At 35.8% G+C, this 27264-nt stretch overlaps 1 protein-coding gene across 5 annotated transcripts in view; it reads left to right on the top strand.

The window, feature by feature from the left end:
• The window catches only part of LOC6564432 (sex determination protein fruitless), a 70148-nt gene that overhangs the window by 31725 nt on the left and 11159 nt on the right, over nt 1–27264 (top strand). For 3 of the 5 annotated variants that reach the window (XM_032737194.2, XM_032737191.2, XM_032737189.2), the window contains exons 2-6: nt 17119–17266; nt 17413–17613; nt 17767–18573; nt 21551–21823; nt 23533–23665. In XM_032737194.2, coding sequence (XP_032593085.1) covers nt 17119–17266; nt 17413–17613; nt 17767–18573; nt 21551–21823; nt 23533–23665 — 1562 coding nt within the window. Of the gene's footprint in view, nt 1–2860; nt 3058–17118; nt 17267–17412; nt 17614–17766; nt 18574–21550; nt 21824–22488; nt 23334–23532; nt 23666–27264 lie in introns of those variants that run through there. The other 2 variants (XM_032737190.2, XM_032737192.2) reach the window with 2 other exon arrangements.

Below are 27264 nucleotides of genomic sequence, written 5' to 3'. Positions count from 1 at the left end.
GCTCATCGATTATATATGTACGTGTGTCACATAAAAAACGCTGCTCGCGAAAGCTCCTTGTAATAATTACCAGCCCCAATTGACGTATGTGAAACCAAGAGCCCAAAGCGATAATATTGTGTATTTTTAGCATTGTCTAATCACGCGTGATTGATAATCATGCTGTCAATCGTGCCCACCATATGTGCATACACACACACAAACACATCTACACTTAGAAATGCATGCTATGTGTGCAAATATGTAATGCGGAATTGTAACGCTTCCATTTGCAATAACAGATACTTTTTGCGATTGAGCATTTGATGTTTGATTCGAAATTGGAGTAAAATACCGTTGCTTAAAGAAATAAATAACTGCATGTGTGCCTATAAAAATAATGTTCAAAATAAGCAAAATAAAAATTAAAATTTATAGATGACCTTTTAGTCCGCTTCGATGTCTATATTTTCACATTTGTGTTTCCTATTGTTTGCATCAACATTTAATGTATTGAAACGGTCAGTTCCGAGCGAATAGCTTACTTTTGAAAACTACAACGAAAACCTATTCGATTTTTAAATAAGATATTTATATGTGAATAAACATCTGGTAGTTAATGAACTTCAAAAGTTGCAATTTATACTACAAATTGAAAGAGATTCAAAAAAAATAAAAATAAATACAAAGAAAAAGCTTTTGTGTAATCTACAGGAGATATTTAATCTTATCAATAATTGGTTGAAGTCAATTCATTCATAAAAAATGTCGCCCTGCGAAGAACTAACTGGAGTAGGATTATGTGCACATATGCACATGTACATATATAAACACATATGTATGTATGTATATGTACTTTTATATACATTTTTGTATGGCTGTATGTGTAACTTGCAGCAATAAAAAATCAACAATTAAAAATACTCAAACGGAACGAGCCCAACAGCGGTTTTGATTATATAAATGCAAAAAAAAACTGCAAAAATTCTAAATTTATAAAAAGGCAACAACAAAGCTCCATATACACATATACAAATAAATACATACATATGTATGCATGTGTGTTTTATTCGCTAACGGCTACAACAAATTGGGCAGCTTGCGTTAGTGTGTGTGCGTGATCAAGGCAGCCGGCGCAGCGGCAGCGACGCCGGCATCGGCCGTTAAAAAGGCAGCGGACCGACCCTACACGCGCATGTAAAGTTACCCGAGCGCACACACACTCGCAAGCGCAGAACCAAAAAGCCGAATGTGCCAAAAATAAAGCAAAAAAAAAAAACAACAACAACAAACGTTGGCAGCGTCAAGCGGCGGCATCGACTGCGACTGCGACGCAACTAACGCCAAGTAAAACTGGGAGCAACAACAAATTTTGCGCTTATGGGTCGTAAAGTTGACCTTCAAAAAACACACAACGAAAATTGGTCAAAAAAATTGCATGTTTTTTTTTTGTGTTTGTTGGCTATGCTGCGCCCAGTTTAAGTTTATTTTTTTTTCAAAAGCCGTCAGCGCACGACGATGACGCTATGTGCACGCCATTGTAGTTGTTGTTGTTGTTGCTGCTGTTATTGTTGCTTTTGTTTCATAAATGTGTACGGGCAGCGGCAAAATCTAACTTGCTGAGCGCATTTTACAAAGAGAGTCGAGTCGATCAGATCGCTGCTCATGGCGGGGGCGAGGACGCTGCACATGCTGCTGCTTTGTGTTTTGTTTTTTTTGTTGTTTTTTTTTCTTTATTACTTTTGCGCGGTTTTTTTTTTGCAAACACTAGCGCTCTCTTACTCTTCTTTGATTGTGTTTGCTTTGCTCTTTTTCTGCTGGCTGCGGTGCTCTTATTGCTGTTGCCTTTTGCGATTTCTATACCCTATATGCGTCAGCAGCATTGGGGGTATATTTATATATGTAACAGGCAAATGATGACATTTAGGTATATATATATGCAAATGAGCTCATCTGAATTCGATGCCGAGCTGAGTTGGTTGACAAGGAGCTGTAGTTTTTGAATAGATTGATTCAATGCGAATTGTTTTTGCTCAGATACTGCAAGTCGCACTCTTAAGGGGTATTTTGCAATCGAGGACTGAGCTGAAAGCTGAATTAAACTTATGGATATATATCTGTGTGTGTGTGTGCGACGCGATCGGTATCAAGGTTTTTGGCAATTTGGTGTGTGCTGCCGCTTCAGTCGGTTGGTAGGTCGCGTCGTCAACGCCGGCTGATGTTGTTCTGCTGCTGCCGCTGTCGCTGTCGCTGCCATTGCTTACTGCGCTGCTTGCTGCTGCTGCTGTTGCGCCTTTTTCTAGCTGTGGCTCGCTTGAAATTATTTTCTGTATTTGTATTTTTTTTTTTCGCAAATTGCCAATGCAGAGATCAACATAGTCGCGTCGTACGTGTGTGCTCCGCTCGCGTGCGCGTTTAGTTTTTGAAACGTTGACGTTGACGTCGCCGTCGTCGTCGCAGTCAACGCCAACGCAGTTGCCGCAGCACTGCGCGACACTCTTAACCTATTTTCTCGCGAACCGAACATTAGTTACAATTTTGTTGTGATGTTGCGTGGCAGATACGCGTCGGACACGGACGCTGCTTGCGCGGATTCTAAGCACGCACACTTACACTAGCCCCACACACACATACATACTACACACATACACATACTCAAACGCATAATACACAGATACACGCGCGATAATGTTGTCCAATCAGATCTTGTAACAAAATCAAAAATAATTGATGAACAATAATTGTTCTAGAATTTCGCAAAAAAAAAAAAAAAAAAAATTTATATTAATTGAATAGTGTGTAAAATAATTAAATATTGATTGCAATGTCTACCGAAATTGGGTTTAATTAATATAAATAATTATATGCAATCAATTTACAGTTTAAGAAAATGTGGTGCCTTGATAAAATCTTAAAATTGTATGCATAAAAAGTGAAAAACACAATTAAACGCCAAACATTTTATTGGATAATATACGGATAAACTATTTTTGCCGCACGTCAACTGTACCCCCAAAAAGAAAAACGCATCAAATTGGATTACAATCATTTTTGGCTCCTGCACTCGCTCTGTGAAAGGTTAGTACGGCATTAAGTATACGCCATATCAGCCGACAAATGATCAGTGGAACAGCAACGAAAGCAAGAGTGCCGCTTTAGCAAGAATAAGTACACAAGTAAATACATATATGAACTAGAAAGTATAGTATATGAATAATGACATAGAACAAGTGCTGATAACGATTCTCTTGAGAATTTCAAAAAAATACTAGGAATCTCTAAGCACTTGGGTGATATATAGGAATTTAGGTTAACTCTGTGGAGAGACTTTTAAAAGTGATTTTAAAAAGAGGAAACAATATAAAATCCACTTTTGTATTTGTTATATAACACATCAGTTAATAATAGCTTGTTGATTTTTTCTTCATTTTTTAAGCTATGGTTTTTATTTTGTGTTTATTAATAGGCACTTTGAATAAATTCGATTTTTAAGACAAATTTTGAATCGTTTTTATGCTCAGATTTATCCAAAACAAAAAATTCAAGAACATATTCAAAATGTTTGCAGATATGTTTTTATGAGTTCTCTCTCCTTACTGAGGTAATTTACTTTAATTTGTTTAAATGTTAGCTTCATATATTGAAGATCTAAAGATAAACTCGTTCATATATAGTTAATCTTCTATCTACTTAATTATTCATATTTTAATAACTTAAATATTTAAATAACTGCTGTTACATCGATAGATAAGCAATTTATAATTATTGTTTCACTTTTAATTGCAATTGGAAATTTCAAATTTAGTTTTTTGTTTGTTGCAAAAAGAACCCGTTGCTTTAAAAACTTTGCTCGAGTTCTGTTTCAGTCTGTGCAAACTAGTTATATAACTGGGTTCAAAAGTGTCCTATCCAAAGTAAACAAGTTTTTTTTTTTTTTTTGTAACTTTGAAAAGTTAACGTATCTTATCTGTGCAGGGTGTTCCCTAGATATAGCCTTAGTTTCGTAATAACCGAAATTAAACTGTGAATTGAATTAACAAATATTAAATTTATTTTTTTTTTTGTATAATATTAGATTTGCTTTAGGAATTAGATCTTGTTATTTATGTCTTGAGCACATTTGAATAATTACTAAAATTGGCTAATTTATTTATTTTTTATTATTTCCGTCTCCAAAAAGAACAAACGATGAATTCAGACGATTTATGGTAGTTGTTCTTTATTTCGTGCAGTTCATCTCAAATAAATACGAATTATAATGGCAGGCCCTATTATGCTCTCTTATATAACTGTACATTTATACATGTATACTTATTATATGTTCTAATTATGATGTAAAAGGTACCGTTACTCATATATAAACGAGTCATGCGTTAAGGTACACACATACATGGATATTTGTATTTAAATACTATATGCACAAAAACATGCGAAAATTATCTATAAATTTAAATTTTTACAATCTGTGTGCGATTATACGAACAACAACAACAACAAGTACAACAAAAAGTGCTGCCCAAAAAAGCTTTGGGCTGACGTCAAACGGTGAAGTCGACTGCGTCGCAGGCAGAGCCAATTTATTTTACACAATTAAGGGTGTGCGCGTAGCCTGCGACTGAGCGAGAGAAAGAGAGGCAGAGAGAAAAAGATAGAGAGAGACAGAGAGAGATAGAGAGGGAGAGGGAGAGGGAGAGAGAAAGATATATAGAGAGAGAGAGAGAGGGAAAAGCAGGGGCAGATATGTATGTATGAACATTTTATATACATGTAAAAATTGAGCGATCACACACACAATGATGTGAAGAAAAAACACACACACAAACACACACACACACACATTTCTATGCGCCAATTTAGATTAAAGCAATGAGCGACCACGCCCCACTGCCGGCTGCCTGGCCCACCAGCCAACTGTCAAACAAAAAAAATAATGAAGAAGAAGAAGAACCATAGAGTATATAAAATGTTGGTTAACCGCTTTTAAATTAATAATAGAAAAAGGAACTCTTCACTGCACAAAGCGAACGCATTGTTGCTGCCATTTGGCGTATTATTTATTTATTTGTATATATATATATATTTATGACAAATCTATTATTATTATTATAAGTAATTTATTTTTATTTTTAAATACCAACCATAAAATGTTGCGCCAACTGTGCAAATATTGCGCGTTCCTATTGTTGTTGTCGCTGTGTATTGAACGAGAACGAGCACAAGCGAAAATATTACCCTATCATTGCTTTACATATGTACACATATGTATACTTTGTACACAGGGCAAAAAAGTTCAAGAAAATTGGCCATCAAATTGAATGTTTTTCCTTCAGCGTCGTTTCTCCGATCAATACACCAAATATGCATTAATTATTCATTATATTGTTGCATTAACATAATATGTGTGTTGCTACCCTCGATCCATAAGATATCGATTTTAGCTAGGTTTTAGTTTTCTGTGTATCTATTGCATTGTTGGGCCCATGGCCCATACCATACAAATACATATGGGGATCACTCATTCCGATCACTGGCAAAATACCAGCAGCACAGCACACAAATTGGGGGATGTATGTCAGTCTAGCCGAACAACCCACCAAGCAGCACACCCAACCCAACCCAATCCAACCCAATCCAACCCACTCATCCACCTACCACACACCTTGTGCTGCTTACGTAGTAGATCATATGTACGCGTGCGGTTGTCTGTGTGTGTGTATGTGTGTGTGTGTATATGTATGTGTGTGTGTGTGGGTGTGTGTGTGCCCATTACGCCTCATTTCGTTTTGTTGCTGGTGTTGTTGTTGCTGCTTCGTTCCCTTAGCAGAGGCGCGAATCGTTTCTTGTTGTAGTTTCTTTAGCACATGTTTATACCCTACCAAAAGGGTATTCAAATTTGTTCATAAAATACATCAACCAAAAAATATATAAAAGTATATATTTATGTTCTAAATTAAACCATAGAATTTACAAATTTCAGCTTAAACCCTTTTTTTTTAATATAAATCTATCAAACTAAAATTTTTTCTTGGCAATTCTGGGTTTGGTAGGGTATTTTATCTTCGGCAACGCTCAGTTAACTAACTCTACCTGCATGTTTTGTTTTTGCTACTCGCACAGCTTAAAAATAAATTTGTTGGCAAAATGTTGAAAACAGAAAAAAATTGAAAAAAAAATAAACATTGAGCAAAAAAAAAAATGAAAAGTTTAATATTATTTTCATACGTAGCCTTTGGCTTGACGGTTGTTCCTGTTGCCTGCTTTGTTGGCCCACCGCTTGCCAACTCGCGACATGCCACTACACTACAGCGAAAAGTATTTGCAAACAAAAACATAAATTCATCGCGTATACGAATATATATTTAGACGCTTGAGTTGTCCGAACGCATATTTATAAATGCCTGCTACCAAAAAATTCGACTATTAATACATCGCACCATGTGCGGCATTCAAGTTTAAGTAACAATCATAATATTCAAAACACGATGATTATTGTTCAACTTTATTAAGTATTATTGCCCTTTGTATTCCAAATTGGAATCTCCACTACAGTAAATCAAAAAAAAATAAATAAAATAATAAAACATGATAAGCTTATCGGTCACAAGTTTGAAACGTCAATTCATGCCGACGGCTCCTTCCTTCTTGGTAACTATCTAAGCGTCTAAGCTTGCGCTTGATTGACAATCCAGATAACTATAGGCAGTATATGTTGATGTTATTCTTTAACTGTGCAACCACTTTTAACCTATATGTAAATCAAATAAAAGTTTGTATAAATTGAAAAAATACATTTGTTTTTGAACTTCTTTGTCAATGTATTAAATTCACAAGAGAAAAGAATTCGCATCTTTGTTTTAAACTCTGAGGATATGAAAGCACTCAAACCGACAAACACTCTCACATTCGTCCAGGAATTGGGGTTGAATAAAGAGATATAGATGCAGAATAGTCACAATAACAAATCTCAGTGCAACGATCATAATAATATCATAGTTAAATTAGTTTTTCTGTGTCGACTGTTGGCAAACATTAAAAATAAAAATGAAAAATAAATTGAAAACAAATCTTGACAAGCGAAAAAGATATTTATATAGGAATATTAAATGAAAGCGTTAAGTCAACTTGTGTGACACTCTGCAATTTAGATAAAGTACAACTCAATGCTTAATCATGCTCAGCGCAGTTAACTGATTCACTTAACTGAATTCTCAACGCTGACTTACACTTACCTTAGGCGTTTCCTGCCTGTCGCACACATAATTACGATCGCTGATTCTCGTCATTCGTTTGCATGAATTAGGGCCACATGTTGGCGATCCACGCTGCCGCAACAACAATAACAACAACAACAACTCCAACAACAGCAACAACAAAGCGCACTCAGTGCCGCTGCCGCTGCTGCTGCTGCTGCTGCTGCCCACGCAATGCGCACGCAAAAATTTACGCGATTTGTCAGCTCGTTTTTGTCTGCTCTTTTTTGCCTTCAATTTGTTGTTGTTGTTGTTGTGGCATATTGTGTGCTTACATATTGCTTGTTGGTTCTTTCAAATGCTTGAGGTTGCTTTCGGCAGGGTTTAAGTGGGCCTACACACATACACACATACATACACACATACATGCAGAGTATTTGTTTTTCTTGTTGTGTACTTAGTGCTATCGAAGCTGTCGTTGTTGTTGCCGTTGTATTTTGCTTGTAGACAATTTCTAAGTGTGTTCAAATTTAGGTCAGCTCTTCTACGCACTGACGCTGCCTGCCTGCCTGGCTGCCTGCCTGTCAGTCCGGCCACAAAGTGTCATTGTAATTGCAAATATCGCAGCCGCAGCGACACTCACTCACTCACTCAGTTAAAATGCGAAAATCACTCATACGCCAGCGTGTACGCGGCCCACGCTCAAAAGGAGAAAAACCAAACGCAAAATTGTCATCATTTTCATTTCAGTTGTTGCTTGTAACACGCTAGCCAAATGAAAATTAGCGCATTTAATTGCCCAAAATGTGATGTCTGCCAACCCGACGTAATGCAACTCACACAACGTGCAACAACAGCAACAGCAACATCAACAGCAACAGCAACGACAACATGCAACAGCGCCAGCAACAAGGCGCTTGACGTAATTGCCCAGACAACTTTCTGCCTTGCATTTTGCACATCGCACATCGCACATTTTTGACAGACCCAAACGTTGTCTGACTGCTTACAACATCCAAATCTATATTATTTGTGGATATAAATATAAATATGAATTTTATTGCGCTACCAAGTAAGGTAGCCTGACTTCGCGTCTGTTTGTCTCATTGCTACAAAAAAAAAAAAAACTTGAAAAGTTTATATTTAACGATTACAGGAATGCAAGGCTGTCATCACTTTGAAATCACTAATATTTGTCCCCAGTATTAGTACGGAGTATATTGAAGTCGGTAGTGCTCACGAGTGTAGAAGCTTTGGCAGTGTGTTAATTAATTTAAATGCTGGTCACGTGACGTATGCGCGATTTTTGTTAAAATGTTGCGCATACGCGGAGGAGGTTCTTGAAAACAACGCGTGATTTTGAGAAAACTCTGGCATTTAGCAAGTCATAAAGTCACAAACCCTTTGCTTACATATGCATATATAAATTGATGTATTTCATTCCATATATAGCTGGACATTCCCAGCTTAGCCCTTAGTGCGCCCTAATTAATGCTAATTCAGTATTTTTTTCTCTTGCTCTCAATTAACATTTCGTTAATGGCCATCACAATATTTGCCACTGTCAACACACACACACACACATACACACACACACACACTTGCTAACTCATACACTGACTCTCGTGTAATCAGCAAAAACTGAGCTGTTCGACAGCTGGAGAGATGCTTAACATCGCGTTGAGTTTGTGGTCGCCAAGTGCCCGACAACGATGACAGGCTGCCAAAAGGGAGTTGAGAGTGTACACTCAAAAAAAAATAATGACCATTCTTTTGACATTATTTTAAAGATTGTGGATTTTCATTTCTGAATAATTAACTTGATTTTGCTAAAATTTGGAAACCAAATTTATATTTCTATCCACAAATATGCATATTACTTTATAAAATACTTTCATTGGAGTTCATAAAATTAAATTGGTTAAATTCACTTATTTTAATTATATATATATATATATTTGGTTAAGTTAATGACATAAAATAGTAGCGGTCACTTGAAGATTAAAAAATTTTTATGTGAATATTCCAATTAAGTTCTAAGTTTGGAAACTCTAAAAAAAAATATTCTCCCTCTCTGAATTATTCAAATGGTGCAACATATTTTTTCTGTGTAGTCTCTTGTCTACATTGTTGTAAAGTTTCATTGAACAACAGTTTTTGCTCATATTGTTGTTTTGGCAGCCCACGGCAAATTTCACAACCAAACAAATCAGCAACGATGAACGGCGCTGCCTTTTCAAGTGCTAACAAGTTGATGTTGCGCCACTCTTCCCTTCTCTACATCGTCGATGTGTGAGCCGGCAACTGAAAGCGGCAACAAGTTTCCCCTGAATAGCATCAGATTATGGCATTTGGCACCCACAACCAACTAACTAACAACTGGCCGACATAACTGTAATAATTACAGAGCATTACATTGTCCCTACACCCAGTACCACTCCACCCCGCTCCTATCTGTGGAGTGAGTCATGCGGTGTCCGAAGTTCACCATTGGACACCATATTAAAACACATATTTGGCTGTGTTGTTTGGTGCGTGGTGAAAATGCAGCCAATAAGAGCCGGCCATTCATTAAGGTCCAGAGCATGACATCATCCGTTGTAAACTGAAGGCAATTGAGACAGTCGCCAACAGGCACAGGCCATCATTATACCCTGTAGCCCAATGGGAGATCGCTTCAGAAAACTATAGCTTATTAGTTTCGAAGAAGATTCCATTCGAGTATGATTTTTTAAGTACAACTCTTTCAGATATTTACTGCATACTGGACTTAATGCGCGTGATTTTTGAGCTGAACAAATATATTTCTTGTGCATAATTATAAGTTCGAAAAGTTATAAAATGCCAGTTTGAGATTTTAAAATTGCCGTTTGTATTAAATATATATTTAAATCAATCCAATTGCTTAAAGCTTAAAAGTGTTTTAAAACTGAAGATAGTATTTATTCCACAATTATAATTTTGAAAAGCATTAATATTTTAGTTTGATAGGATTTGAAGCATTGAGTTGGTGAAATATTCCCATCAAATCTCAACAGTTTTAGATTGGAAGCTGAGTAACTGTTAGTTGGCAACTGCCAACTGCAATATGCTAAATTGTTTTTGACTGTTTTTCTGGCGCACAACCAGCCAGTCGCATGGATCGCTTTATGGGCATTTTATGCAAGTGTAACGTCAACAAATTGCAGATTGTCGCTCTTTACACAATTTCGCACTTTGCAGTAGTTTATTTTTTGCCGCCCACACGACACTCGACATAGTTTTTGGCGCTGGTTTAATTCAGCCCATTTTTTTCATTTTCTCTCAGCCTGCCAGCCGCCCCTCTATTAGGCTGTGTAAACAGTTGCGTGTGGGCGTTCTATTCCTGGCACACGCATTGCAGCAGCAGTTCAGCGTAATTAACACATTTGTATCTGACAAATGCAATCTGTGCGATCGTATCTTTAACCGTACACTTGCACTTTCCGCTGCCTAATAATTTTCATTGTACGGCAAAATAATGGCGGGGAGACAAGTTAAATTATTAGCTCGCCGTGCTGTAAGTGTTGATATAATGAAATGCAAATAATTAAATATAAATAACCAAATTAAGTGCGTGTATAAAATATGCATTTTAGTCTTTCACAGCCCTGTCGGTGCGTAGTATAATTTTCAAACAATATGTGCTGACGCTGGAAACATCATAATTTACAGCTGCCATTGGCAAAATGGAATACTGACCCAACTCAACAATACTAATTAACTAAGTATTTAAAGCCTGAACGCATTGAACTTTTACACAATGTAAAAATCAGAATTAATATCTTCAACTCCATAAAATATGCATATATATTTCTGATCACAAATCGAGCTGAACTAACAATGTTCAACTGTTGTAACGCCGATCTTAGAGAAAAGAGATTCAAATTTGGAATACAATTTTTATTTATGCCGTACGCAAATTGCTTGTATTTCAATTTATCGATAATTTCATCATGTTGCCCAATATCGATATAAGTCGATTATCAATAGCAACCAGATCTATCTTGCTAATCGAGAATGTACCTTCTAGTCGAGCTCTGTCTTGATTATAGCATAATAAAATTCACATTCTAAGCATACTATAAATGTTTTTTTGAGCTTAGACAACTGAAAAATAACTTTTATCTTAAGATCAGTTAGTTAATTTTGAGTTTCTCATTTGGTTGGTAGCCTCTAATATTGACCTACATTCTGGAACCAGAGCTTCATCCAATAACCTCTGGCATTTGACCTTGCTATTTTAGCTGGCCAAACCCCTAGTTTAAAGTCAATAGCTAAACAACCTTTTTTAGCCGCTAAATCAATCATGGTTTTGCCAAGTATCTGTATCTATGTCTGAGCGTATCTTTGTATCTGTAACTGATGACCTTCGTATTTTACAATTTGCTGCTGCTGCTGCTATGGCAGCTGGGGCCAAACCTATAGCGCTACTCTGTTGTTGTGTATTTAAATCTATTATGTTGCTTTTGTTGCTGTTATTGTTGTTTTTGTTGTTGTTGTTGCCTTTCGGCTGATTCATTTTCAACTTTAACGTTTTGAGGCTTTTTTTTTTTGCACATTTGACCATTGAGCCAAGGTGAACTTCAAACGCTAATCTTGATCTCGTTTACCTTCTGCATAGATCTACGTGTGTGTGTGTGTGTGTGTAGATACATAAATGTATCTATGCGAGCACTAATAAATATGAAATATACATTTTTGTTATCTCGATTTGCTTGCGCATCTTTTGGCAATTCGAATTGATTTGTGCGCCGCTGTTGAAGGGCAAATGTTAAAAATCCCCAATTCACACACACACAAAACTCATGATCTATTTGAGGGTGTATGTATATATATATATGTATATATATGTGTATATATCTGGCTGATGATTGATTTGCGTAGCGGCCATGTGGGAGATCGGAATTGTTGTAACGCTCACGCGCGTTTCGCTGAGCGTTCGTTCAACCTAACGGTAAACTTACAATGTAGTCGAGAAACGTTAATAACAAGTAAAGCAACAAACAACAACAACAACAATATACATCGACAGCAGCCAACGACAAACGCGCAAAACCTACGCCAACATGTAAACTTCTAGCGCAAAAGATAAACAAAGGCAAAATTGAAAATGAGCAACAACAAATATCAACAAACTACTTTGTATTTATAATTATTATCGCAGCCGTCCGGCGCGCTCGCAGCGCCATTTCAAGTGCTCGTGTATCTCTCTGATAGTCTTTGCACTCCCCACTCCCCCAGCCAGCCAGCCAGCCAGCGTAGCGCGTTTCGTCCGCGATTTAGAACGTGTAAATTGAAAAACTATTTGGATGTAACAGCAGCGTGTGCTGCCCGTGCTGCTGCTACTACTGCGGCCGCTGCCACTGTCGCTGTCTACGTCACAGTTGGCGTCGCTGTTGCGCACGATAAGCGAACTAAAAGTTGAAGGCCATTGCTGATACGCCGCGTGGGACGCGTGTGCTGGCAATTGTATATGTGCGCGCCCCTCTATGTGTGTGTGTGTGTGTGTGTGTGTGTGTGTGTGTGCAGCTAGTTGTTAGCATAGATTATCTAAGTACTAACAGAGATGTGAATACAAATTTATGTATGTGCGACAGGCACGTGACAAAGTGTTCTATATGTATCTGCATTGGAGTTGGGCGCCAGTCTTAATTTCTATACTCTTTTTTCTTATTTTTTTCCTCTATTTTCTATTTTCAAATTGGCTTCCTTTATTTCAATAACATTCGTTATTTTGTGTTAATTCTTAACTTTATATTTCTTTTATAATAGAATTGTGTTTGAATTTGTTTATTTGATTTTGATTATTTTTTATTATCATATTTGGGAATGTTTAAAAAGAATCAAGTTACTATCAGTTGAACGCACCGCAAAGCTATTCAAAGAAAGCAACTTTGTTGTTGTTGTTGTTGTATTTTTAAGCAAGATTACTTTGAAGTAATCAGCATTCTCAATCCCTTAGGCTGGAGATGTTTTGCAGGTATTACATTAACTTGTTAGCTTGCTAAGCAAACAGTCAACGGATAATGCGGACATATTTAACATATTGCGCAATTTGCTGATCGTTCAGCTCAACTCTCGGGGCTCGTTTCGTTTTTTTTTTTTTTTTTTTTTTTGGGGTTTTTTTTTTGTGGTGAGGGAATTGTGGGGGGCTCTATTTTGTTGTGTTCTGCTTGTGTATACTCAAGTGTTCTTTTTTTTTTTTTTTTGCTTTTTGCTTTTTCTGCCGCCCTCTGCGCCTGATAAGCGCCGAATATGCGCACACAAGTTTTAAACAATTTTACGTAAGCAGCTGAAAGTAAAAGTTGATACTGCCATTGCACCCATTAAATAAATACAAAAGCAGCAGCAGCAGCAAGTGGGGAAAATTGTTTTTGCATTCGCTGCAAATGTGCATTGAAAGTGTAAGTGAAAATGAAAACTGCAATCGTCAATTACAATCTGCAAACTGTGAAATTGCGTCGACTTTCGTCAATGAAAATGCAAATAAATGAAAAATAAAAACGTTGCGAGATTTATTTATTTGTGTTGCTGGCGCCGGCGCTGCATTTTTTTTTTCTTTACCCTGTTCTCATTAAAAATGTGAAAAAACGGTATAATGATTTTGAGGAAATCCCATAATGAATATATATATATATATATATATATATATATATATTTATAATTAGTATCAACAGTCGAGTCGAGTCCATATAGCCATGTCCGTCTGCTTGACTAGCTGGAGCTGGTCATTTAAAATTCAAAATATAAGTTTACTTATATTCCTGGCAGCTCATGTTTATTTAATTGTACACATCGATTTACGAAAGCGTTTAATGTCACAATTTTAATTAATAAATAATACACATTCGAATATAATTGATAAATTGGGTAAATTTCATCAATATCGGATTAGAAATACCCAAGTCATACTCGAAACGGATTCTCATAATGATCATATTTAACAGCTGAGTTCAGGGTATATCGTAGGCGAGCTCGACTTCAGCATTACTTGTTTGCCTTTTTTTTAAATTTAATTCTTTGTTTATGTATTTTTTTTTTTATATTTATTTGCTCTTGGTTTTGATAAGAGATTATTGCGAAATTTTTAAATGTCACAATTATCAGAATATTAATATAATTGTTATTATGAAATACATTTGGTTTTTTATTGTGCCTGTTCTTAAGGCTAATAAATAAATAAATGTAATTTGTATTTAAAATCAATATGAAAACCAAACATTTATCTCGAAATGACAATATTGACACGATACGATAAATGCACCTATCTTGACAGCAAATATAATTAGAATAATTATGGGAAAATCCAGTGTTCAATCATGTAAACATCGAATCATTCTTATTAGCTTGTTCTTTATAATAATTACTTATAGAACTGCAACAGAAACCCATGTGAAAAAAGTGACAGCACATTAGACAATAATTTATTAAAATAAAACGAGAAATCATTTCCAAAATGAATGCACAATTTCAATTGCATTGCGAAATGCGAGGAATATAAGAACAAATTGTGTCTTGTATATATTTGAATGCCACAAATAAACGACATTCAAATTGTAATACCAAATGAAAGCCGCGTGATTGTCTGTCCCTGCGAAATTTAGAACGTTTGCAGAAAACAGAAAATAAAAAAAATACCACAAACAGGCAAACACACACATACATAAATAAAATGCGAAACAAATTAACGCAAAAGTTTTCTCAGCTGAAAGCGAAAGTTCTCTGCGAGAGATAGTTTAATGCCCGTTGTTTATTTGTATGTATGTATGTGTGTATGAATATTTGTATGTGTTTTTGTGCTCGTAGTTGCTTGTGCTATTAAATTTTAGAAGCCACACAAACACTGCCAGCCAAATATAAAAAAAAAACACACACACACACACAAATTGCAGGCGTCGGCGTCGGCGCCGCAAATAAAAAACGCTTACGACAGCGCCGGGCCCCAATGGAGCACACACACATGCACATTTTGCGCTTTGTTGTTGCGTGTAGTTGTAATCGTTATTATTGTTATTGTTACTGCTCAGCAGCACACATAACATACACACACACAAGCACACTCACACGATCGCTCAGTCGCGTTCTCTATCTCTCTCTTTCTCCTGCCACGGTCACACACATTTGCGAAAAAGTTTTTTGACGTTTTGTTTATTTATTTTGTTAAGCTGTGCGCGTCGCGTCTGCCAGCAGCAAAAAAAAAAAAACATTTGTATTTCTATTACTAAAAGCTCTGTCCAAAGCTCTCTCTCTCTCTCTCTATGCCTCTCTTGAGCGGTGGCGCTCTTCCTCTCTTCTGAGTAGCTTGCTTTTTGTCTTTGTTGCTTTTGTTTTATATTTTTTTTTATTTTATAAATCGTAAAGAAAAGCAAAAGTGTTTCTTATCAATTGATTTGCTTACACTGCTCCCCGCAGCCGCATGCGTTATTGTTTACCTTCTGTTCGCTGCAATAGAACTTTGCCCAAAAGCCGTAAAGATTAGCAGGAACTGTAAAAAAGGAAAAAAAAGTGAACCACTACCCACATTACACATACACATACACATACACATTTATGTATATGTCCAATTTTAAAAACAAATCCCAAGTAAATCTAATAATAGACGCAAAAAGCACGTACGTGCGAGGGTGGCACTAAAAGTTTGGAATATGTACATTGCATCTGTATATGTCAATAAATATATGTGTGCACGTATATATTCAGTTTTCCTTCATAAAAATAAATGGCTAGAATTTAGAAATTCAGCATCCTTAAAGTAAAATGACATTTTGAAAAGCAGAGCATTGTAAATTTAAAAATATATCAATAGACATTGTCACGATTTCTCAATTCTTCTAAATATTTTTCTATATTTTCAAAATAATGTTTTAAAGTGTATTTCTTTTAATTAGTGACAAATATTTATGAATGTATGTATATATAGATATATGTATGTATATATATATATATTTTTGAGTTGATTTACAGAAATGAGTAAATGCATCCTCATAAATTAGCAATCGCTTACAGAGGCCATTAAATTTAGCCGCAAAGCAAATGCATATAAACACATACAGATACACATACACACATAAATATTATAATTATGTATGTTTGTAGGTTTGTGATTATCTCTCAGCTTTCTACTAAATGTTCATGAGCATTTGCTGCTGTAATTAACAGTTCGTTTAAGCTGTCTAAGCATGGCGACAACAAGCGTAAATTAACACTCGATACACCAGTGAACACACTCACACGCACTCATACACAACCACACACACACACCCGCCCATCCATCCATCTACCCACCCACAACCCGACTCGTCGTACGCATTCGCATCGCAATCAGAGCGAGATAAAATTGGCACACGACTGGCGCTCGTTATCTGCTAACGGAAATGCAATTAATAATTGGCCCAGGCTAGCCTCCTATCTACCCGTTCCCATTTCCGCCCCCAACTTGTAGTAACGACCAATTTCAATTTGATACTGACAATAGGAATATACATGGTGATAGCGATAACGATAACATGCCGCTTCCGCTTCCGACATGGAAATTGATAAATATCTGCACACTATTAAAAATGAGGTTGGAAGAATTTGTAGTAGAACGGGAAGTGCTGCCATATCATGCTTATGTATAGAAAGTAATAGTATTAATAGCAAATGGTGACAAGAACTTTAGAATATAAAATAGATGGCATTTTTGCACCGAAGTAGAAGAACTCCTGGAACTGAAGATCAAATAAATTAAACAAGAAATAGAGTTGAATTTTTGCACATTTAAAGTTTGTACAATTTGAATTTGTATTATAATTCAACGTAGATGAATACGCTGTTAATCATGTTCTCCTTTGTGTAGGGAAACTATCATAAACTGTTTTTATTATCTCATTTACAATTTACATCTTTTCATCTAACCTATAAAACGAATTTGCATATTGCATTGCAGGTACAACACTGAACAAGGAGCTATGGACCAGCAATTCTGTTTACGCTGGAACAATCATCCTACAAATCTGACCGGCGTGCTCACCTCACTGCTGCAGCGTGAGGCGCTCTGCGATGTCACTCTCGCCTGTGAGGGTGAAACAGTCAAGGTGAGCAGCAGCGCACTTAATAATACTTAATCATCCCCCAAAAAGTGACCCGAGGGCATAGCTGAATAAATGGCTTATTATATTTATTTATTTATGTGTTTTTGTTTGTTTTTTTTTTGTTTGTTTTTTTATGTTTAATTTTACAGGCACATCAAACCATACTGTCAGCCTGCAGTCCATATTTTGAGACGATTTTCCTACAGAATCAGCATCCACATCCCATCATCTATCTGAAAGATGTTAGATACTCAGAGATGCGCTCCCTGCTGGACTTTATGTACAAGGGCGAGGTCAATGTGGGCCAAAGTTCGCTGCCCATGTTTCTGAAAACCGCTGAAAGTCTGCAGGTGAGTTTTTTATTAGCAATTACACCACAAACATTTTTAGAAACTTATATTTTAACTTTATTTACATTATTTTCTATAGAATAGTTAGTAAAAAATGTTTTTTTTTTGGTTTTTTATATAGTATTAATCACAATATTTGTTTTATCTGGACAGGTTCGCGGTCTCACAGACAACAACAATCTGAACTATCGTTCCGATTGCGACAAGCTGCGCGATTCGGCCGGCAGTTCGCCCACTGGGCGTGGTCCCAGCTATGGCGGCCTCGGCGCCGATGTGCGCGATTCACGTGACTCCCTGCGCTCCCGCTGCGATCTACGCGACGATTTGCAGCGCAGTAGCAGCTTAAGCCTGAGCGAACGCAACTCGGCAGCAGCTGCCGCCGCCGCAGCAGCAGCGGCTGCCGCTGTCGCTGCCGCAGGTGGCAACGTGAATGCAGCAGCTGCTGCGCTCGGCTTGGCAACCAGCGGCGGCGAACGATCTCCAAGCGTGGGCAGCGCCAGTGCTGCTGCAGCTGCAGTTGCCGCCGCTGTTGCCGCTGCTGCCAATAGGAGTGCCAGTGCCGATGCATTGAATAGTCGCGGCGGCGATGCATGCAGCGATCGGGGCAGCGAGCGAGGTACGCTGGAGCGGGCTGATAGTCGGGATGAGCTGCTGCAGCTGGACTACAGTACTAAGGATAACAACAATAGTAACAACAACAACAACAACAACAATAGCACCAACAGCAGTAGCAACAACAATAACAACAACAACAGCAGCAGCAACAACAACAATCGAGAGCGCAACGATAGCAGAGATAGAGATCGTGACAGGGAGCTGTCCACGACGCCCGTAGATCAGCTGTGTAGTAGTAAGCGCAGACGTAGGAACTCATCATCCAACTGTGATAATTCGTTGTCCTCGAGCCATCATGCGAATGCGGCCCACATACAGGACAGACACTACGCGCAGGACTCTCAGGTGAGCGAAAACCACACAATATCAATCCACTAAATGTATTTATAATTAGTAAATTAGTGCAAATTCGTATTAAAAAATATATATATATATTTATATATATATATATATATATATATATATATATATATATATATTTCCATATCCATAGGCAAGTCTCTCAAAGTTTTAGCTATTTTTATACTTGGAATGTATCCATCTGATATATGTACATCAATTGCCAGATGTATTTAAACAATAATACATTTTCAAATTAATATTTGCTGTTAAATGTGGGCAGAAGTAGCGGTAGCTATTTTCTATTCATTATTATTATGTATTTAATTTTATTGGGCTTACCGCTCGGTTTGTAAAAACCTTTGGAAATAAATCGCTTTTTTTTTAGGCATCAATTTAATTTAATTAGAGACTTAACCGCAAAAAATATAAGCGAATTACAATTGCAATTATGTTTTCATGTACATTTAATTGCAAAATTGATTCAGTTGCTAAACTGTAAAACTATAATCCACCAAGTAATGCTTAATCAAAATAATGAGCTTAACTGTCTGAGTGATATAAAGATTCAAAATGAATATTGTAGATTTTCAAAGATGCTTAAGCTATGTAAGCCGATCTCTCAGATTCCATTGCTGTATTACGCTGAATCTAAACTTTATCATCTATAAATTACAGATCTTTAAAGACAAAACAAATTTCAGTTCAGATTTACTTTTATCCTAAAATTGCTGTTGATTGATATGGGAAAAGTGCGTCCAGCAATGAAGATTGTCGGCTTTTGTTGTTGTTGCTTAAATGTTTTCAAAGTGAATTTATATTTAGGCTCAACATCGATCTAGACTGATTGACATAATAAGTTTGATAGCTCCTCGCAAATCCTCCAAGGGATATGCTTCTAACAGGACAGCTAATTGAAATATCAGCAAAGAAATTTTATGAAATATCCTAGAAATGCATAAAACTTTAATAGTTAGCAAATTATTATAAACTGTACAAAAATAGTACCTCATGTGGGATAATTAAAAAATAAAATAAATAGTTTACAAGAATCATGAAATCCTTTCAAAAGATTAACTTAAGATTGGATTATACAGCTCCAAGATCTTCATAGTTATCGGATTCTGTTTTAAGCAGTTCAAGATGCAGTAGTCGAATCTGATCTTTTAAAAGATTAATGTTTTTTTTTTTAAAGAATTCTTTGCGAGAATATGTATCGCATATGAAATCCTGAATGCTCATCGTTAAACCAAGGCATGTACTCAAAGACCATTTACATCCGGAAGCGGCTCACTCAACTCCGTCAATTTCAAAACTCCGCATGCGTAGCGAAAGCGGAAGTGGATTTAAAAGTCTGAATATTCTCGATATTTTAAATGAAATGCAGGAATATCATTTAACCTGCTGTTCATTTCAGACCATTGTAGCTCATTTGAAGACTCTAAGCCTACAATTAATAAACACCCAATTTAAAATGACAATGGAATGTCAACGAATAGAAAGGCTAATAAAAATGCATGGAAGGAAGTCAAGCTTATTCAATAAATAATATGTTTAGAATTAACAGCTAAGCGCTGCAGTTGTTTTTTGACTACTTGTTAACTTTAGAAGTTAAGGATTTCAAATTGGATTGACTAAAACAATAATCATATATCATAATTAAAGCAGATGGTGTCTTAATATGTGTGTTTAGACTGCAGACGTATGAAAAATGTGTGTCGATATTTAGGCAAAATCGGAAATATAGGATTTTATTTTAGTTTTATTTCATTACCTGGATAAAAAGAAATATGAACAACCAATAAAAAGTGTTCCGCCCTTAATTTGTAGTAACGACCAATGACAATTCGATACTGTCAATAGGAAAATACATTGTGATAGCGATAACGATAACATGCCGCTTCCGCTTTCGTCATGGAAATTGATAAATAGTTGCACACTATTAAAAAGGAGGTTGGAAGAATTTGTAGTATAACGGGAAGTGCTGCCATATCATGCTTATGTATAGATAGTAATAGTATTAATAGCAAATGGTGACAAGAATTTTAGAATATAAAATAGATAGCATTTTTGCACCGAAGTAGTAGAACTCCTGGAACTGAAGATCAAATAAATTAAACAATAAATAGAATTGAATTTTTGCACATTTAAATTTTGTACAATTTGAATTTGTATTATAATTCTACGTAGATGAATACGCTGTTAATCATGTTCTCCTTTGTGTAGGGAAACTATCATAAACTGTTTTTATTATCTCATTTACAATTTACATCTTTTCATCTAACCTATAAACAGAATAGACTGATTGACCTAATAAGTTTGATAGCTCCTCGCTAATTGAAATATCAGCAAAGAAATTTTATGAAATATCCCAGAAATGTATAAAACTTTAATAGTTAGACCTAAAACGGAGCAAATTATTATAAACTGTACAAAAATGCTACCTCATATGGGATAATTAAAAATAAAATAAATAGTTTACAAGAATCATGAAATCCTTTCAAAAGATTTACTTAAGATTGGATTATACAGCTCCTCGATATGCCTTGAACTCAGCTGTTAATCACATTATTCTAGTTTTGGACAATTACTTGTGTGTTTCTCAACAGATCTTAATGAAGTTTGTACAGTATCTTCTGCCTATGATATACTTTTACACAACTTCAATATACTATTAACACATTATAAATGGCTGATTCAAACATTTCCGAATCGAATAAAAACATTAAACTTTGCCAAATATTATCATGTTATCAGGCAGAGCTAAAATGCGAAGAAACATTTATGTTTTGGCACTTACGATTGAACAGCCTGTCGGCAACTTAACTTATCGTGAGGCTTGCCACGTGCCCCATTCGTAATCAGGCTTATAATACACATATAATTTTCGAATGATTTATACAATTCTGAGATATGATGATAAGCGGAATAAAAAATGTATGCTTACTTTTTGTTGGTGTTTTTTTGTTATTTATTTTTACAGGCCAGCGCACACAGTAACTTCAAGTCGAGCCCGGTGCCGAAAACGGGCGGCAGCACATCCGAATCGGAGGATGCGGGAGCCGGCGGCGGCAGACGCGATTCGCCATTATCGATGACCGTTGGTCATTTGGGCGGTGGAAATGTGGGCGCGGCCAGTGCACTGAGCGGCCTCAGTCAGTCGCTAAGTATTAAGCAGGAGCTAATGGATGCACAGCAGCAGCAGCAACAACAGCATCGCGAGCATCATGTGGCGCTGCCACCCGAATACTTGCCGGTAAGTCCATGCCCCAATTTGACCCCTCTCAACGATGATTGTATGTACAGAAATGCAACTATTGCGAAATGCCTTTTTTAGTTTGCTAAGTTAATTGTTAAGGTTTTTTCTTTTGGACCGGTGCGATGGTTCCAATTACATATTTGTTTCTGTTGTTGTTGTTATTGTTGTATATGTACAAAAATCTGCAGCATCATTTTGTTTGATTTGTTTTTCTTAACTAACATTAACTACATATACAATTGCATAATTTAAGTCAATTGCAAAATGCTTCGAAGAGAAAACAAGAAAAAACAAAAAAGTCGACAAAAAAAAAATATAAATTAAAAAAAAAAACAAAAAAGCTGCTAACAAATATATTGTTTTTGTAAAATTTAAGAAAAAATCTCGTAAAGCAACGGCGAGCAGAACGAAGGATTGGTTGTTTGTTTGTTTGGTTTGTTTATAGATTACTCTGAATGCGAATATCTCGAAATGGAATATCGGCCCAGAAAAAGAAAAAATCTCAACAATTTGCAAAAAAAAAAAAAAAAAAAAAATAGAAAAAAAGAAACAGCGAAAAATCCTTCCTTCTACCAGTAGATTGTTTTGCCAATTTTTTCTTAAGTTGATTTTTCCCAAATTTTTTTTCGTTTTGTTTTTGAATGCTGTTGTTGAATGCGTAGCTTAAGGCTAGCAGCACAAAAGACACAACTGACGCGTTTTCAGTCAACAAAACGAGCACAATGCATCAGCTGCTGTTGCAGCAGGCCGTGGAGGCGCAACTCAAGAGTCTCCAGCTACAATATCAGCAGGAGACGCTAGACAGCGCCGTCAAGCGATTGCTACAACAACAACAGCAGCAGCAACAGCAGCAACAACAACAAACATCACACCAGCAACAACATCAGCAACAGCAGCAGCAGCAGCAGCAACAACAACAACATCAGCGCCACATTGAGCACAAACAGTTGCTTGGGCCACCGCCGCCCGCTGCAAGCAGCGCCAGCACATCCCGCAAAAGTGGACGCTTTCGCGCCAATTGGCTATATCAGTTCGATTGGCTGCAGTACGATGAGTTGGCCAATACGATGTTCTGCAAACACTGCCGCAAATGGAGCACTGAGCTGGCTGATATACGCACCTCCTTTGTCGAGGGCAACTCGAACTTTCGCTTAGAGATTGTCAATCATCACAACAAATGCAAGTCGCATCGCCTCTGCTACGAGCGGGAACTGCAGGAGCAGACCAATCTGGCCACGACAACAGCTGTGTCGGCCAGCAGCAGCAATAGCGCCAGCTCCACAAAACGTTCATCTCCGCCCGATATCATAACCATAAATGTGGGCGAGGACAGTGCCTGATTGTCAATTTCAACTTAACCCGCGAACTTAACTATAAATGCAACAAACACACACACACTCACACATACATCTATACATATATACACATGATGCACATGCTCAGGATTAGTGTTAGGCTTTAGTGTTAGTAGCTTTTGTAATTAGTTGTAAGCAGCTTGAAGCATTTTGCAATTGACAAATAAAAAACAAAATCAAATAATTTGCCTTAAATATCCGCAACTGAATTACAATTGTCAACATTTCTTTTCCACTCTCTCTCTCTCCCTCTCTCTCTCTCTCACTCTCTCTGTCTGTCTGTCTGTATATTCAATATATATCTGTCTCACTCAATATCTTCGATATGTATCGCATTTTGCACATCCTTAGACCGCCGCTCTGAAAATGCACGCCGAGGATATGTCAACGCTGTTAACCCAACACGCACTGCAGGCTGCGGATGCGCGGGATGAGCATAATGATGCCAAGCAGTTGCCACTGGATCCGACGGACAACATTGACGGTGAGTAGCGCCCCATCTATGCCATACCAATATATATATATATATATATATATATAAAGATATATACATACATATGTGTTTCGTTATTTTCTATCTGTGCTTTAAAGCTAATGCACTCGAAACTAAACAGATATGAAATATTACTATATATATAAACAACAACAAAAAAAATAGAGACTTTGCGTCTGTACAATTGTTTAATTAGCTTTTGATTTCTGTATAATACCATTTCTTTTTTTTTTTGTCAAGTCCGAGCGGAACAAAGTAAAGATCTTGTAAAAAAAAAACAAACAATGTAAAAAACTGTAGTTCTTAGCTTAATTTTCCGTATAATCCGTTCCTAACTATCCCCGCGAACTTTCCTGTAGACAAAAAATGTATTTTTTTCTGTAATACTTATGCGCAATTAAAATGCACGAATAACTGACTACAGTGGACATAAATAAGTATATTTATTATTTGAAATTAATAATCATGTCCACTGTATGCAAGTGTTTCGATATATCTATTTTTAAGCCCAACAAATTATATCCTGCATGCATTTGATCGTATCCATATATCTATTATCCACGTATACCCCCTTGTACCCCGAAACCGACCCAAATCCAATTTCACATCAAAGCAGTTAAGGGGCCATTCAACCCGAACACCTTCTTCCCTTCATGCGTTAAACGACAAGTTTTCTGTACCAACTACCTACATTTTAGTACGTAGTTTTATTTATCCACCTATTTACTTTATATGCTTTTGTAATTATGTATTTATCTATTTTTCCGTATGTATCTTTTTTTTTTTTTTTGGCGTTTTGAATGATAACTCTTAAGCGAAAGATAAGGCAAGATATAAATATAAAAAAAAAAAAAAAAAAAAAAAAACATAAAACCAAACCAAAAAAATGCCACTTGCTAGAGCAACAGATCAACACCTCTCCTACCAAATAGTTGAAATGCTATATTTTCCTTACATATAGCACAAGCATTCAAAAGTATTTAATTATTTTGTTGTTTGTCGTATACTCGTATTGCCATCATTATTTTTGTATTATTCGTATATTGTTATCTTTACTATATAGCATTTAGGCAAATCTACCTTAGCAAACTTATCGTAATCGTTATCGTTATCATAATCGTAATCGTGTAGTTACGGTTTAGTTTTGTATGTTGCCGCATGTTGCATGTTTATGACGCATACACACACGCCCAATATATTTTCTTACCTTATGTATCGAAACATATTTTATATTACTTTTACTTTTAATGATTTGTCACCTACTCATTTCACTCTCTACTTTATGATTAAGCTTACTTCTTATCACTATTATTTTTTATAAAACCTAGTTGTACTCATATAGGAAATGCCTCCGCTGACAACCACGATTTTGTTGAGTTTTATCGAATTGGCTCACTATAACATCATAACCAAAAAAAAAGAAAAAAAAACAAGAAAAACAAACGATTTTCATAAAACACTTTTACACCTTTATAATATATATAATAATAGTAAAAAAAAGCTCACAACAAAAATTACAAAATTGAAACTCAAGTTTCACACACAATACAAAATTTCTACACACACACACACACACACTATTCTGCTGGGACATTGCTTTTCAATTATTATTGACATTCCTTTTTCTATCTGCTTATCATCTAGATATCTTTTATCTTTCTTTTTTTATGTTGTTTTTTAAGTAGTTTTGAGTGTTGTTTTTGTTTAACATAATTTTGAAAAAAAAAAGTTTTTCACTACTTAATCATAACTCTGCTAAACTTAAAGAAAACCCCTAAAATTTTTCAACTCTATTTTCGTCTTTAATGTTGCAACTTATTGTCTAAGAAAATCGAATACATAAAATGTTTGAATAATTAAACTACAAAAAAAAAAAAAAAAACTTTCGGTTAGAATACCAACATAGTTATAAAAATTAAAACCAAAAACAAAACGCTTCAAAATTAATTAAGTTTCTATATAATTTTTATGTTCAATATTTACACTAACCTTGCTGCATATATAATTTAATGTGAGCTCCATTTATTTGCCAAACTGTTTAACGAGATGTAAATGGATGTCTGTTTTTTAATTGGTTTGTCAATTTACTAAATGTTTTTTCAAACACATTTTCGTCTCTCTCTCTCTCTATATGCATATACTATATCTATGTGTATGTGTCGTTATGTGTGTGTGTGTGTGTGTATGTGTGTGTATGTATGTATGCGATCATGTGTGTGTGTGTGTGTGTGTGCGTGTGTGAGTGTGATTATAGTCTTACGGTCTTACCAATCCTAAGCAAGAGCGCCATGCGCATAACTTACGGCAAAAACAAAACAGGAATTACCGTTACCGTGCACATTGGCTCGACATTGCGCAAAATTGAAAGGATAAATCGAACCCTAACAAACCCTCTCACCAAACCTCCACTTAGACCTAGAAAAGAACTGGAATTTGCATAAAAAAAAAAAAACAAAAACAAAACGGAGAAATTTAAATATAATTATAAAAAAAAATAATAATAAGTATCATAAAACAATGAAATCAAACTATGAAACTATTGCTGAAAATTTGTTGCAACATTGAAGTACTAAAATGAAAAAAACCATTTGATAATGAAAACACAATTATTGTATTATATACTGTAAATGGCCACAAATGACACATAAACATATGAAGTTAACATTTTGATTTATTTACACTGTTGTTTTCCTTATATGCCATATAATGCAAAATATACACACAATACTTTATAGCTGAATTGTTTTAATAGAGCCTCTAATGTCCTTATGAAACCTGCCAAAACCAAATGATACCTTAGCTTTTAAGTCCAATTTTTAATTTGTGTTAATTATTAATTTAATTTTAGATTACCTCAAATTATAAATTAAGATGCTATATAAATACGTTTCCGTTAATTATAATTTGTTTTGTGTTACCTACGAAAATTCGATATGATTATAAAAGCCTTAGAAACCAACCACCCAGCTATAGCCAGCCAGCTTCATTCCTAGTTCCATTGTCAATGCATTTGAAATGTAATTTTCGTTACGTTATGCCTTATCAATAATTATATATACTACATATATGCCAAAAATAAACATATACAAAACAAAAACAAAAACAAAAACAAGAAAAAAACAATGAAGTGAAATGAAAACTTTTACGAAATGTTTTACATACATATATATATACATATATCTGAATTCAAACAAAGAACAATTCTTGTAGCTGTCTGTTATTCCATTCGTTTGCATACTACCTAAAACATATATCGTAAATACATATATCTACCTTACTCTACTGTTGTTAGTACCAAATGCCTACTACACCATATATACCACATACATATTATACCACATAGCAAATATGCAACCCTTCGACATGCCAAGTTTACGCCCAGATTACGCACACACCTTTAAGTTCCATTTACCAATTGGCCACTGTGGCCGACCATTGTGCGCATGGAATGTAAACGAGAGCGCATCCCACGGTTCCTGGCATTGCATTCCATAGTCGCACCAAAATGCTAAACAAAAAAAAAAAAACAAATGCAAAAAAAAAAAATAAACAAAAAATTATTCGCCATTCGCTCTCACAGTGATAACGCA

This window comes from Drosophila grimshawi, unplaced genomic scaffold, assembly GCF_018153295.1.
Source record: "Drosophila grimshawi isolate 15287-2541.00 unplaced genomic scaffold, ASM1815329v1 contig_311, whole genome shotgun sequence".
Taxonomy (NCBI): domain Eukaryota; kingdom Metazoa; phylum Arthropoda; class Insecta; order Diptera; family Drosophilidae; genus Drosophila; species Drosophila grimshawi.
Note: the sequence above shows the minus strand (reverse complement) of the source record. Positions and strands in the feature narration are given on the sequence as shown.